Source organism: Acinonyx jubatus, chromosome C1 (genome assembly GCF_027475565.1).
Source record: "Acinonyx jubatus isolate Ajub_Pintada_27869175 chromosome C1, VMU_Ajub_asm_v1.0, whole genome shotgun sequence".
NCBI lineage: Eukaryota > Metazoa > Chordata > Mammalia > Carnivora > Felidae > Acinonyx > Acinonyx jubatus.
This window is the reverse complement of record NC_069381.1, coordinates 93,635,275-93,649,740: the sequence shown is the minus strand read 5'-3', so window position 1 is coordinate 93,649,740 and position 14,466 is coordinate 93,635,275. Positions and strand designations below refer to the sequence as shown.

Genomic DNA, 14,466 nt, shown 5'->3' with positions numbered 1-14,466 from the left:
TTGCATTTAAGTGTCTGATTTCCAGAAGCTTCAGACCAGGTGATGAGCAACTTCCAGGGAAGCAGTTTGGTTCCTCTTTTCATGCGGGTGGGGGTGGGCGAGTGGGAGGGGTATGCTGTGTGATTATGTACACGCGTGGCCCTTTCTCTCCTTTCTGCCTGGCCGGTCATCCTGTTGTCCTGTTGTTCCTCAAAGAGATTTGTCACAGGGGTGGTTGCTGGTGTGAGGGCATGTGAGACATTGGTGGGCGTGTGGGCTGACAGGGGGAAATGTGGAGTCAGCAGATGTGATGCTTGTGGGAGGTGCTGAGTGTTTTTGCCTTTCTGAGCAGGGGATCTTAGCTTATCCTCTGGCAACGGGTCTCTCTCTCTCTCACATGAGGGAGACCGACAGTGCAAGTGGCGGAGGGACAGAGAGAAAGGGAGACACAGAATCCGAAGCAGGCTCCAGGCTCCGAGCTGACAGCACAGAGCCCAACGCGGGGCTCCAACTCACCGACTGCAAGATCATGACCTAAGCCAAAGTCAGACGCTTAACCCACTGGGCCAGGAGCCTGGGCAAAGGATCTTTGATGCAAAAGCTGGGTCCCAGCTGGCCTCAGTGCTTGCTGTCTGCACTGTCTTAGTCTGTTCAAGCTACCATAACAGAATACTGCAGACTGGGTGGCTTATAAGCCATAGAAATTCTGCTCTGGAGGCTGGGAGGTTCAAGATCAAGACACCGGCAGATTTGGTGTCCGGCGAGAGCTAGCTTCCTGGTTCATGAATGGCAGAGGGAGTGAAGGAGCTCTTTGGGGTGTCTCTTATAAGACACTAATCCCATGCCTGAGGGCTCTATCCCCAAGACCTAGGCACCTCCTAAAGACCCCACCTCCTAATACCATCACTTTGAGGATCAGATCTCAACATATACATTTTGCGGGGACACAGTCAGTCTATAACATACGCTAAAAAAAAAAACAAACAATAAATTCTGGCTAAGGCTGCCACCACAGTCTATTTCTTGTTCCCCTGTGGCTCCCGTTTGCTTCCTTGTCACGGGATCTTTCTGCTAAGTCAGCAGAAAGCCAGAATAGAAGAGTCTGTGTTTCCACTGCTCTCCCACCCGGCACTACACTCCTATCCAGTCCCCCAGTGAATGAATTCAGAGCCTTCTCCCTGCCATTCACACCCCTCCTCTTCTCTTTCCATCTTCTGACTGAACGTCCCTGGTCTCTGCTTCCTCTTGGCCCATCTTACTTCCTGAAACACCGCTGAAGAGGGCTGCTTATCTCGATGGAGCTCAAGTGGCCCCCTGGGGGCAGGAGGCAGAGGTCTTGAGCGTGTTTGTCTGGGGAACTAAGAGCTGCAGCACTTTCAGATTCAGCCCACAGAGAACTGTCCTCCACGCTTCCGGGAGCCCAGGGATGTGTGGCCCACAAAGAGGCAAGAAGTGATTGCCCCTAGATGGGCTCTCTCTAAGAAAAGGTGGGGGCGTCTCCAAGAGAGTGTCCCATCGGAGAAGAGAAGGAATGAGCGAGTTGTGAGTTTCAGACTGCTGCTGCTGCCCCTGAACCTCAAGTGAGGTGCCTGGCAAAAGCTCGACTCACCAGGCTGCACGGATCCCGTCAGCACGCCTGCTACTAGGGAGGCTCCTTGGCGAGAGCAAGATGGCTGTCAACAGCACTGCCCTGTTGTTGGCCAACGTGACCTACATCACCGTGGAGATTCTCATCGGGCTCTGTGCCATAGTGGGCAATGTGCTGGTCATCTGGGTGGTCAAGCTGAACCCCAGCCTGCAGACCACCACCTTCTATTTCATCGTCTCCCTGGCCCTGGCTGACATTGCCGTTGGGGTGCTGGTCATGCCTTTGGCCATTGTCATCAGCCTGGGTATCACAATCCACTTTTATAACTGCCTCTTCATGACCTGCCTACTGCTGATCTTCACCCATGCCTCCATTATGTCCTTGCTAGCCATTGCTGTGGACCGATACCTGCGGGTCAAGCTCACAGTCAGGTAAGAGGGGAGGTGTGATGGAGGCGCCTGGGACATGGGGCTACAAAATTCAGATCCCAGACGAGTTTTCAGTGAAAACAAATCCAGACTGGCCTCTGAACTTGAAAGAGGGCACTACATTTCTTTGCACCATTTGGTGTGTGAGGGGCTTAACGACGCTGAGCTGGGACTCTGGAACAGAGGAATGCTCGATCTTTCTCCACTGACTGTGGGCGTGTATGCTCGGGCCCCCGGGGCAGCTAAGGATGATGAAAGCTTGATGCATCTTTAATTAGTAAAAACTGTTCTTGAGTTTTAGAAATGTTGGAAACCTACCAGATAAAATAAGGAGCGAACAGAAAAGAATAGGCGGGGATAAATGGATGGTTCTGTTCTTTGCAGATGTAGGTTATTTTAAAGTTACTTTAACTTTGCTTCCTCTTCCATGTAGAGACGGGGATCAAAACGTTCTCCACTGCAGAAAGCAGTAACAACCTTTCCTGTGACCATGTGAATAGAATAGGCCCACCAGTGGAGACATCTCATTCCCCAAGAGTCCTGAATAGCAATTATCTCATATTCCTCCTGTCTGGTCTTGGGGAAGAGACGTGGGGAGAAACCTGCAAACCTGCAAACAAGCCAGGGGTCAAAGCCCAGATCTTGAGCTCTGAGCTGGGGCAAGTTGTTTAACTTTCTCAGCTTTGGTTCCTCGTCTTTCCACGGTGGTTAACTTTGGAACTCTGAACTCAGACTTACCTCGTTTCCATTTTTACCTCTGCCGCTTCCAGCTCGTGCAGGTTACTTGCCCGTTTCTTTTTTTCACCTATAAAGTGGGGACAGTGACTGCAACTTCCTCATGTAATTCCATAGGTCGGGGCGCCCTGGGTGGCTCAGTTGGTTAAGCATCTGACTCTTGGTTTTGTCTCAGGTCATCTCACAGTTTGTGAGTCAGAGCCCCCATCAGGCTCTGTGCTGCCAGCTGCGGAGCTGGCTTGGGATTCTCTGTCTCCCTCTCTCTCTGCTCCTCCTTCGCTTTCACTCTTTCTCTCTCAAAATAAATAAACTTAAAAAAAATAGCTTTCTAAAAAAATGAAATGCTTGCCCAGTCTGTGCTCGATCAATGGTAGTTCAAACGACTGTTATCCTCACCCGTCACCAGCAATGAAATGGACATTATCATAGAGATAGCTTTTGTTTGTTGTGAGATTTTTTTCATTTTATTTTTTTAATGTTTATTTATCTTTGAGAGAGACACAGAGCACAAGTGGGGGAAGGGTCAGAGAGAGAGGGAGACACAGAATCCGAAGCAGGCTCCAGGCTCCGAGCTGTCAGCACAATCTGACGCGGGGCTCTAACCCACGAACTGTTGAGATCATGACCTGAGCCGAAGTCGGACGCTTAACCGACTAAGCCACCCAGGTGCCCCTGTTGTGAAATTTAATTAAGCTAAAGTCTCCTGAGGACACAGTCGGTGCTTAACACAATCAGTTTCCTTCTCATAGTCTGTGTGGAATGTTGTCAGGAAGGATGCTGGAAGGAGAGATGGTGACTCTTGTTGGATGAGTCGTTTTAGGTCTTGGAAGCACTTGAACCTGAACTCCACAACTCCACAGACCCATGTGACTCAAACACCAAGTGTGGATGCCATTGCAAAGAGAGAAGCAGGGGCAGGCATGGGTCGGGGGGAGTGTGGGAGAGGCAAAGTGTAATTCCTGGGTCAAACAAAACATGGCCGGAAACACGCTTTGAGGAGATAATTTCTCACCAAGTAGGTGATGCCAGGAGACTTAGAAAACTCTTATCCTCCCAGGAATCAAAGAGTTCTTGAGCTGCGAGTGTGGCAACATATTTCTAATCCATTCTAGATGGTATTTCTTTTTTTTTTTAATTTTTTTTTTTAACATTTTATTATTTATTTTTGAGACAGAGAGAGAGAGAGAGCATGAACAGGGGAGGGTCAGAGAAAGAGGGAGACACAGAACCTGAAACAGGCTTCAGGCTCTGAGCTGTCAGCACAGAGCCCGACGTGGGGCTCGAACCCACAGACCATGAGATCATGACCTGAGCCGAAGTTGGACGCTTAACCGACTGAGCCACCCAGGCGCCCTGTGGTATTTCTTGAAAAAAACAAAAAACAAAAAAGAAGTCCCTGGAGAAATTTGCAGGAATGCCAGCACTCTCCAGCCTCATCTTCCCCTCCCCCACTCCTTTAGCAATTCCTACTGTGAACTCACCCATTCTCTTCCGTTCAAACAGATACAGGAGGATCACCACTCAAAGAAGAATATGGTTGGCCCTGGGCCTTTGCTGGCTGGTGTCATTCCTGGTGGGACTGACCCCCATGTTTGGCTGGAACATGAAACTGACCTCCGAGTACTACAGAAATGTCACCTCCCTTTCATGCCAGTTCCGTTCTGTCATGACGATGGACTACATGGTCTACTTCAGCTTCTTCACGTGGATTTTAATCCCCCTGGTTATTATGTGCGCCATCTATCTTGACATATTCTATGTCATCCGGAACAAACTCAATCAGAGCTTCTCGAGCTCCAAAGAGACAGGCACGTTTTACGGACGGGAGTTCAAGACGGCCAAGTCTCTGTTTCTGGTTCTCTTCCTGTTTGCTTTGTCCTGGCTGCCTTTATCCATCATCAACTGTATCACCTACTTCCACGGTGAGGTGCCGCAAATTATACTTTACTTGGGCATTTTGCTCTCCCATGCTAACTCCATGATGAACCCTATTGTCTATGCTTACAAAATAAAGAAGTTCAAGGAAACCTATGTTTTGATCTTCAAAACCTGTATGATCTGCCAGTCCTCTGATTCCTTGGACCCAAGCACTGATCAGACTTCTGAGTAGTTATCCATGAAAGACCCCTCTTCACCCCATTGACCTTCGGATTCGGCATCAGTAAACACTTGAAGAACCACCCATCTGAGCCAAAGGCTTTCATGTCCTTAATTCCTTCTACTGAGTGGGGAGCATTTGACTGGCTGCCCCCAGTGGTACCTCCCCTAACATCCCCTTTCTATTATCCAATTTTTTCCTTGTCTTTCTTTGATTCTATGTTCTGGATGACTGACTTGAAGAAAGCGTTCTACTGTTACTACTGTCTCCTGTTTGGGAAGGAGGAGAAGTCAAGGTATCTGAAGGATGCTTTGTTGGCTTACTGATGAAAGGTCCCGATCTGGATGTGTGTGGTGGTGACTCAGTTCCTTTCTGTTGTGGAACCAAGCAGAGACACCTACACCATCAGATGCCAGGGAGATGGTGGGAGCAGAGTTTAACAAAGGGGGATTTAAACTGCTGAATTCACCAGTATTTGAGTAAATGTATTTGAGTAAATAAAAGATGACGGCTAACTGTTGTGTAGCTCTCTGCTGGGGGTCAGGGTCACTTGGGGTTGCAGACCCCAGCTGGCTGCTCATGGCACTCAACCTGCTTGCCATATTCACCTGTTTGGACTCTGGGGACCTCACTCCTTGCCTAGAATACCCTGTTCCTTTTTCCTGGGCTGATCGGAGCATTTGCCAACTTTATGAACCATTCATCAATTGTTAGAGAAGGGTCAAAAGAGGCAAAAAAAAAAAGAGAGAGAGAGAGAGAGAGAGAGAGAGACAGGATAGCTATTCTTTGCTTAGCACTTTCTATGCACTACCTACTTTGCATACATTGGTCCAGACACCCTCTGGGGTAAGTCCCACCATTACTATCCTCTTCACTGTGCAGAAGAAAATGGAAGAACAGAGAGGTTAAATAACTTGTCTATAGTCAAACAGTTAACAAGTAGTAGGGCCAGGATTGAAACTCAGCCCTGCCTTCTGGGAGATCCCAAGCTCCTCTCCACCTATTCTCAGACAGGAAGAGGGGCTTGTAACTTCTCCAAAGTGCAAACTCTCAAGTTCATCTAAGGTACAATCAGCAGACACATGGATACAAACTATAGCTTGAATGCTCGAGCACGCCGTACTTAGGTACGCCAGGCGGGGACAGAGTTCCAGCCACACCTTTCAAACACTGAGTGTGGCTCTGGAGATTCAAGGGCACATCTCTGGTGTGGTCCGTGCACACTTGCAGCTGTGGACTTTCCCCAGACAATGAATATATAAACTTGATGAGAGCAGCAAGATGGGATTTCAATTAAACCACTTCTAAGAGGATAAGTATACTGAAAATGGTTTATTATTATCATCATTATTAGTTCATAGCCGATTCTGAAAGTTTATCCCGACCGCAATCTTGGGCCAGGGCACGATAACCATATTTATCTAGTTAACATTTCATTTCAGTAAAGGTCCCCGCTTGTCTCCCTCTATCACCCCAGGAAGAAGAACACTGTCTGGGAAGTTGAAAAACTTCCGTCTACTTTCCTACTAGCCCCAAACTGAGCTGGTCACCCACCCACCCACTTCCCTGCACCGCTCACAATCTATCTTAAAGGCAAATGGCTGGACCGCGGCGCCACTGTCCCCGGAAGTGTGGGAGGCTACCTTCAGCCCAGCAGCCTCCCCTTCAACATTTGGGGATCTATTTTCTTTAAAAATCCAAGCACCGGCCCCAAAACCTCCACCAAATTTCCCCCTTAAAGGCGTCCCCTTGTTTGATTTAAGGCTTTCCCCCCTGAATTAGTTTTCGTGCTGAGTTAAAACGCCCCTCCAGGATGAGGCCCCAGGTTTACTGTGATCGGATTTTCTGGTGACCCTGTTGCATTCCGCTGGCCAGAAACCACCTCCGCCCCGTCGGACCCTTGAGGGAAGGGCTGATCAGTTTTCAGTCCCAGATACAGGCGCTTCATAATTTACAAACAATCTGTAACATTGCAGTAGCAACCTTTCACACCTACTGTTTTTGAAACTCGAGGGGCGCCTGGGTGGCTCAGTCGGTGAAGCAGCCGACTTCGGCTCAGGTCATGTTCTCACAGTCCGTGAGTTCGAGCCCCGCGTCAGGCTCTGTGCTGACAGCTCAGAGCCTGGAGCCTGTCTCAGATTCTGTGTCTCCCTCTCTCTGACCCTCCCCTGTTCATGCTCTGTCTCTCCCTGTCTCAAAAATAAATAAAACGTTAAAAAAAATTAAAAAAAAAAAGAAAGAAATTTCATTTAAGGGGACTACTTCCCTCAAAACAAAGCAGCAATCCGTCCTGGGTCATCGCTGTGGGAAGATGAGTTTTCTGAGTTTCAGAAAAAACAAACTTTTCTTCTTTCTTTTCCCTTTCTCCTCCCCCCCCCCCCCCCCCCCCCCCCCCCCACCGAAGTCCACTGCTTAGCAGATCCACTGAGGGTTTTCAGGGAGTTCAATTTTTTTTAAATAATTTTTCTATGTTTATTTATTTTTGAAAGCGAGAGAGAGCGCGCGAGCACGAGTGGGGGAGGGGCAGAGAGAGAGAGAGAGAGGAAGACAGAATCCAAGCAGGCTCCAGGCTCTGAGCTGTCAGCACAGACCCCGATGTGGGGCTCAAACTCACGAACCTCGAGATCATGACCTGAGCTAAGTCGGATGCTTAACCGACCGGGCCACCCAGGCGCCCCAGGAGTTGCTTTTTTTTTTTTTTTATGTTTTGTTTTGCTTTGTTTCAGTGAAATGGGAATGTCCTGAGCTAAGATGTTACACAGCCCAGAAGAAGCCCTTAAAATGAGAATGCCTGTTCGAGAGGACTCAGAAAAGATGAACTAAGAATCCCTGGTGAGGGGCTCGGGTAGATGTGGTGAGCTCCACCCTGGTTTCAGGTTTAGAGATTAGTGTCACCGGCGCTTCCTCCAGGCTGTCTCCCGGCTAGCTCCCTTCAGCTGAACAGTTGAGGGTGGCTGTTGGGCTTTTGTTCGCAAGGAATAAGGAAAAAAAGACTACCCAGACAAGACCAAAGTTTGCTTCCTCCTCCTCCATATGAATTCGTTGGAATGAAGGTAGGCGCTGAGTAGCTGGGTTTATTAACCCATTTATTATTATTATTATTATTATTATTATTATTATTATTAAGTCAACTGTGGAAATAAGCTAGGACCAGATGGGAACAGGCAAAAGCTATCCCAAGCTTGCGGTAGCCAGGGAGTCAGTCACTGCTACTTGGATTTCAGCAGAGACTTAAAGGTGTGCAGAGGAGGGGGGCAGGCTCTACAGGGGAAACTGGGAGGCTTTAGTTGTGCCCTGCCTAGAGGCTGCTGGCTCCGGGGAAGCTGTGGGCAGGCTAAGTAGCAGTGGGCATCCTGTGGGATTGGTTAGGAGAGCATATTTGGCTTTCTCTGGTTGGTCCCAAGTTGGAAGCAGGACAAGAATTTGGGAAGCTGTCAGTTATCCCTGGCCATTTGGGGTTGATGGTCACGGGGATTATCGATTGGCGCTCTGGACTTCTGCTAGAGATTACAGTCTGACTTCCTACCAACTGGACTTCTGGCGGGCCGGCTTCCCCGGCCAGTTACTGCAGATAAGATGCTGGTTTCCTGGTCCAGAAATTCTGTCCAGAGGTCTATTGTCATATGTGATCTGGCCATTGCCCACTGGTGTATTCAGTTTCTTACAACCAGATGCGTATTTTCTAGAGAAACTCTGCCCTTTGATGCCACGCCGGGTGTGGTGGGAATGGGAAAACAGGCTGCCTCTTGCCCTGACCACTCAGGTGATATGTGTAGGTCACGTCCCCTTGTAAAATGTAAAGTATCTATAATTTTGCAGTGTTGTTACTGTTGAGGAAGAAGAAGAGTGTGATGGAAAGAACTCTGTGTGTGTGTTTGTGTGTGTGTGTGTGTGTGTTTTCCTCTGGATTTAGCATCAGATTATCATGGCTGTACTTGGGCATGTGAACTTGGGGCAGTTTCCTAAAACTGAACCTTGTAATATCTGTGTCAGAGTTTGTTTGTTTGTTTGTTTGTTTGTTTTACTTTTTATTATGGAACACTTCAGGCGCACAAAAGTGGAGAGACCAGAAAAATGACCCCTCCGATATCTATTATGCTGCTTTAATAATGGTCCACTTACAGCCAATCTTGTTCCCTCTATGCCCCTACCCACCCGCTTGCCCTACCCTGACTATCTTGAAATTTGGGGACATCAATTTATTTCCTCTGCAAACATTTCGGGTTTTATTTCTAAAAGGTAGTTTTTAAATGATCAGTGGGCTTCTGCTTCTTACCCATTCATCTTCTTAGTTTGCCCATCTAAGGAGCAAAAATTAATTCTACCCTTATGAGGCACCAGGAGAACTAACTGTACCACCTGGGAGTCAGGATACTGATAAGACACATCTGTCCATTCTCTATAACTCCGGGCCTCTCATTTGCTTTAGAACATCACCTTTTCATGACTTGCACACTTCACTGACGTCTGGGCACAATCCATTTCTCCTTCTGTTGGTGCTTTTCTTTGGTTTCACGGCACTTTCTCCGAGCCATTCCCAGTGCATGATTTGCACGCAGCTTTCTCAGAAATAATACTGATTTTAAAAACTATGACCACACAAATTATCAATTGCTATCTAATTTTCATTGGTTTTCTTGATCACACAGGCCAGCCCTGATTCGGCTGAAGAGGGAACAACAGCATGAATGCCGGGAGCCATCGGAGAGGCTGGTTCTTGACGATGTCAGGATCCCCTCTGAAACAACGTAACCATAATTTCTTAGCATCATCAACTATGGAGCCACTGTCTAGACTTTTCTCAACTGTTTGCTTCAATCAGGATCCAAATGAGTTCCATATATTGTAATTTGTCATTATTTCTCTTAAGCCCCTTTTAAACTATAGATTCCTCCTTCCTTTCTTCCTTTTTTTTTTTTTTCCCTCCACCTTGCGGTTTGTGTGTTGAACTCGTAGAGGTTTGATGAGGAGTAAATGAGGCAATATGGGTAACACAACCAACATGGTGCAGGTGAAACTCGGCCTAGAGCTGGCCGACATGCTGACTTTGTGTGGATGAGAGAGAGGTCCCTCTGCTTCACAAGAGGACATGATTGAACACCCTGGACGCTCATCCACCTCTGGCCATTGATGGGAAGTGTTGGCTCTGGGGTGTGATAAGTAGTGCTCGGTCTAAATTCACCTGGGAGGTGGTTCCACAATTCAAACCCTAAAAGTCATTGGTCGGGGGGCACCTGGATGGCTCTGTCAGTTACGCCTCTGACTTCAGCTCAGGTCATGATCTCGTGGATCATGGGTTCGAGCCCTGTGTCAGGCTCTCCGCTGCCAGCACAGAGCCCGCTTCAGATCCTTGGTATCCCTCTGTCTGCCACTCCGCCTCGAGTGCACGTGTGTGCTCGCTCGCTCAAAAATAAATCAAAATCAAAATCAGTGGTCAGGCCAGGAGTCCCAAAAAGAACCAAGAGAAGCTTCTACCTCTGCATGGACAGATACCCTTCGTTTGCCCCAGCGCTGCCCGGCAAGCTCTCAAGAGTTCTGGAGGCTGCGGCCCTGCCTGCTGACACTCAGACACTCACACCGACACCACTCCGTGCTCCAGACACCAGGCACAGCTCATAACAGCTTCGTGCTTTGCCCCTGACCCCGCTCCCTGGGTGAGGCTTCATGGTCCACGCGGGAGTCAGGGGAGGTAATTTCCTTACTGGTCTTCCTCTCAACTAGACGAGAACGTGCCTCTGAGCGTGTCGTCCTCTGGCAATAACCCGGTCCGCTGGCGAGACAGGGCACAGTTGGACACCTGAATGTGTGTCCGTGCTGATGTGTGTGCCTGTGCCGGTCTGCGTGTGTATAAGGCTTTGTTGTAGCAGGGTGGATTTATCCAGGAGGGGACTCTCCGTTGCTGTTTTGGGGGTGCCAGAAGCCCACAATTTTTTTTCGGTTGCCCATATTGTTATAAAAGTAAGTTTATGTCCACGAATGGCATCCCTCTGATGAGGTACCCTTGTGCAGTACACAGCCTGGATAGCTATACATAGTAGCACTGCTTGGATTGACTGGTCGTTTTGCCCTGGTCTCTTCAAACAGGATCAAACCGGCTTAAGCTCAAAGATATCTGTTTCCTTTAAACAGATCCAGGATTCCTGAAACCCTGGGGCGTATCTTACCATTCCAGGTGAAGGTTCACTTCCTTCCAGTCATGGGGCTCTTCATTCTGCTTCTCTTGACTGTCTTTTCAGGTAAGATATGGGGAAAGAACATCTGCAGCCTCCAAACTTCCCAGATACCTTGAATTTCCTTCTCCCCTCCTGCTTAGTAGCTCGAACCACCCAAGAAGTGGGATGGGAAAATAAAAGGAGAAAAGAGATCCTGTCCAAATTCATCCTTGCTTTTTGCTCTGCTAAGAGGGTTGTGAGGAATTTGAAAGCCTCAGCGAAAATGTGGGGCTCTGTACTCTCCCTTTCAGTGTAAGGTCCCCTTCCCTCCCCCTTCTCTTCCTCAAAGTGTTTGAGCACATGGACTAGGCTGGGACTTTCCACTGTCTGCTGGTACCTGAGCCTGAAGGTGGGACTCGGGGGACCAGTCCTGGCTCTGCTGCCCCCCACCCCACCCCCGGCGTGCTGACCTTGACGGCTGTTGTGTCTCTCCCTGGGTCAGGGTCCAGACCTGTAAGCTGAGCCTCACCCCATCTTCCTTGTGGGGTTGATAGGAAAACAAGATATCAAGTCACATCAGTTGACATCAGCGACGTGAGCCTGCCGTGTGGGCTGGTTGTTGGCGGCATCTGAGGGGACCTAGCTGAGAGATGCCTGCTGCTCCCATCTCTGCTCCTTGTTCAGATACTTCCCCAGCCACCTTCTAGGGGGACACGGAGTACATGACTTCCTCACTACGCAACACGCTGAGATGATGGGGCTGCCTGCACAGGTCTTGTCCAGAGGGAATAGGAAGCTCTCGGCTCCTAAGAACAGAACGTGACTCCCTCTGTTCCCAGCCCTCTGCAGCCCGCAGAAGCCTCCACACCTTCTCGGTTTCTTCCTGAGGGGTCCACAGTGGCGTGGACACAGGGAATCTGCTAACAGTGATCCTCGGGCTCTTCCAGCCCCCCAACAAGCAATGGGGAGAGGCCTCCTAAGTTCTTGATCCCCCGGCCTCAGGCCAGGGGACAGGACTTCTCCAGGGTTGCTACATTAGCTTGCTAGGCCCGCCGTAACAAACGCCACAGACTGGCTGGCCAAAACCACACAGGTTGATTTCTTCACATTTCCAGAGGCTGGATAGTCTAAGATCAAGGTGTGGGCGGGTTTGCTTTCTGCTGAGACCTCTCTCCTTGGCTTGCAGAGGGCTGCCTTCTCACTGTGTCCTCACAGGACTTTCCCTCGACCTGTTGTCTGTGTCCTAAACTCCTTTTTCTTTTTCTTTTTAAAATTTTTTTAATGTTTTATTTATTTTTGAGAGAGAGAGAGAGAGAAAGACAGAGTGTGCAAGCAGGGAGGGGCAGAGACAGAGGGAGACACAGAACCCGAAGCAGGCTCGAGGCTCTGAGCCATCAGCACACAACTTTGCTGATAGTGGGACTTGAACTCACGAACCGTGAGATCATGACCTGAGCCGAAGTCGGATGCTCATCTGACTGAGCCACCCAGGCGCCCCCTAAACTCCTTTTTCATAAGGACACCAGTCAGGTTGCATTAGGGCCCATTCTTAATGACCCCCTTTTAACTTAATTACCTCCTTAAAGGCTCAATCCGTCACATTCTGAGGTACTAGAGTTAACACTTCAATGTGTGAGTTTTAGCGGGACCTCTTTCTGCCCAAAGCAGTTGCTAACCCAGAACAAGCAAAATAAAAAATCAGCCTCCAGTGCTTAAACTGATTTTGCTCCAGTGTGGCGGGAGCTGCAACATGTTTAAAAGGACGGTGGTGTGTGTGTGTGTGTGTGTGTGTGCATGCATGTCATGCCCTGAGGGACACAGGAAGCCAGCTCGTCATCACTCTGTCCTGCCTGACCAAGGAGGATACAGGCTGGTACCCGTGTGGCATCCAGTGGGACTTTGCCAGGGACGACTTGGATTTTACAGAGCTGGTTGTGACTGACGACAGAGGAGGCCTCGCCAGTGATTTTTGGTCTGGGAAAGGTAGGGACCCTGTCAGGGGTCTAGTCAGGGGTAACCCGCAGTTGTGCATGTTCGTTGGTGTGGTACATACTCGCTGAGGCCAGTGAGTACCAGCTCAGGCCCCCCTTAGTTTCCTTGGGGTACCCTGGTATCTCCTTCTCTCCAAGGTAGGGTCGTTGCTGATGGTGCCGGGGATTAACTTGGAATTTGGGGAAGAGGAGGGTGGGTGGGCGCAGGGGTGCTCTTGGAACCTCCCTTCCCTCGCAGCGATCTGGCCCATGGTATTTGGAGAGGCTCACGGGGGCTAACAGGTGGGAGAGCTTTGTGTTGCTGGCCAGGAAAGGCTCAGAGGTTGTCATTACATGTCTGTGCTCTGTGGCCAACCTAGTAGGTCTAGAATCTTGAAGATCCATTTCTTGAGAGGTGAGTGAAGCTGTAAAAAATGACCCAGGTGTCTGGAAGAGGACCTTCAAAGACCGTCCGCTAACTAATTTCATCATCCACAGGCATAACTATCACGGCCAAACTGGTTAGGAGTGCAGTTTACATGGGGAGGCCACTGGGTGGGTGTAGGTTGAACTTGAGCCTGTGGTGGGAGGAGGTCTATCTAAGCCGGTCAACTGCTCCTTTGGGCCAGGGCTGAGACACAGCTCTCCAGATGCTCACCCAAATTCTTCTGTCCAATGCTGAAAACCTCTTTTTAAATCAGAAAGCCTCTGCTCGGGCAAAGAGCTTATGGAAAGTACCAGCCTTCCTCTTTTTCCTTCTGTGGCTTCTCAGTGTTTCCATTTCTAGAAGCGATGCCTTTCTATCATAATCCAGAACACAATGCCAGTAGGAAAACAAACTGAGGACTTAAGGGAAGCTACAGGAAGCCTCCTGGGGCTAGAGAATCTTGCTCACACTTGACCAACTAGTAATTTGTTTAGGAAGCATCTTATTGAATGTGTGGCATCCTTCACACCTAAAATGTTTCTCCTGCACTGTTTTAGGCTCGGGATGAAAGAGGCCTCGCCTAAATGTGCTCCTTAGTTTCAGTGAAACAAAGACCCCTGCCCCTCCCCAACGAGATTTGCCAGAGACGGCAGGGTGGGTGGGCCATGGCAGAACTTCCCCCATTGGGTTTCAGTGGCTGCCACGAGCACAGTGTGGCAATGATGCCACCTATCGATTCGTTCCTTAAGGATTGGACTGGCCCTCTTGTGCCTCAGGTATCATAGCCTTCAGCCTGGGACTCTCTAACCATGGGCCACATCTAGTCCACACAGGGCTTTGGTGCACCTCTGGAAAGGTGGCCCTTCCTCACGGTGCCTGGAGCCCAGTGACAGGGCATATGGCTTGGCCAGCAGAGGGTGGGCTGGATTTCAGCTCCTACCTGTTCCCTCCAGCCTGTGCCCTGTGCAGGGCGCATTTATACAGCTACGCCCCGTGCCTCTGCTCGGCCCAGCAGAGCTGCCCAGAGCACTCGTTCTCTGGGGATTGAATGACGGGCAGAGACGCAGAGATGCCGAAGGCAAAGGGCAG

The 14,466-nt window shown here is 49.4% G+C and overlaps 1 protein-coding gene across 1 annotated transcript; it reads left to right on the top strand.

Annotated features, from left to right (window-relative positions):
- Window positions 1-1,111: 1,111 nt before the first annotated feature.
- ADORA3 (adenosine A3 receptor) lies at window positions 1,112-6,808 on the top strand. The gene is made up of 2 exons (XM_015066153.3): window positions 1,112-1,998; window positions 4,234-6,808. The coding sequence occupies exons 1-2, from the start codon at window positions 1,649-1,651 to the stop codon at window positions 4,838-4,840; spliced, it is 957 nt and encodes a 318-aa protein (XP_014921639.1). The 5' UTR covers window positions 1,112-1,648; the 3' UTR covers window positions 4,841-6,808.
- Window positions 6,809-14,466: the final 7,658 nt, after the last annotated feature.

What these genes read in the sequence shown, in the direction of transcription:
- ADORA3 (XM_015066153.3), top strand. Translation starts at nt 1,649, where the DNA reads ATGGCTGTCAACAGCACTGCCCTGTTGTTGGCCAACGTGACCTACATC. An exon ending in CGGGTCAAGCTCACAGTCAG is followed by an intron (nt 1,999 to 4,233) that starts GTAAGAGGGGAG and finishes CCGTTCAAACAG; the next exon opens with ATACAGGAGGATCACCACTC.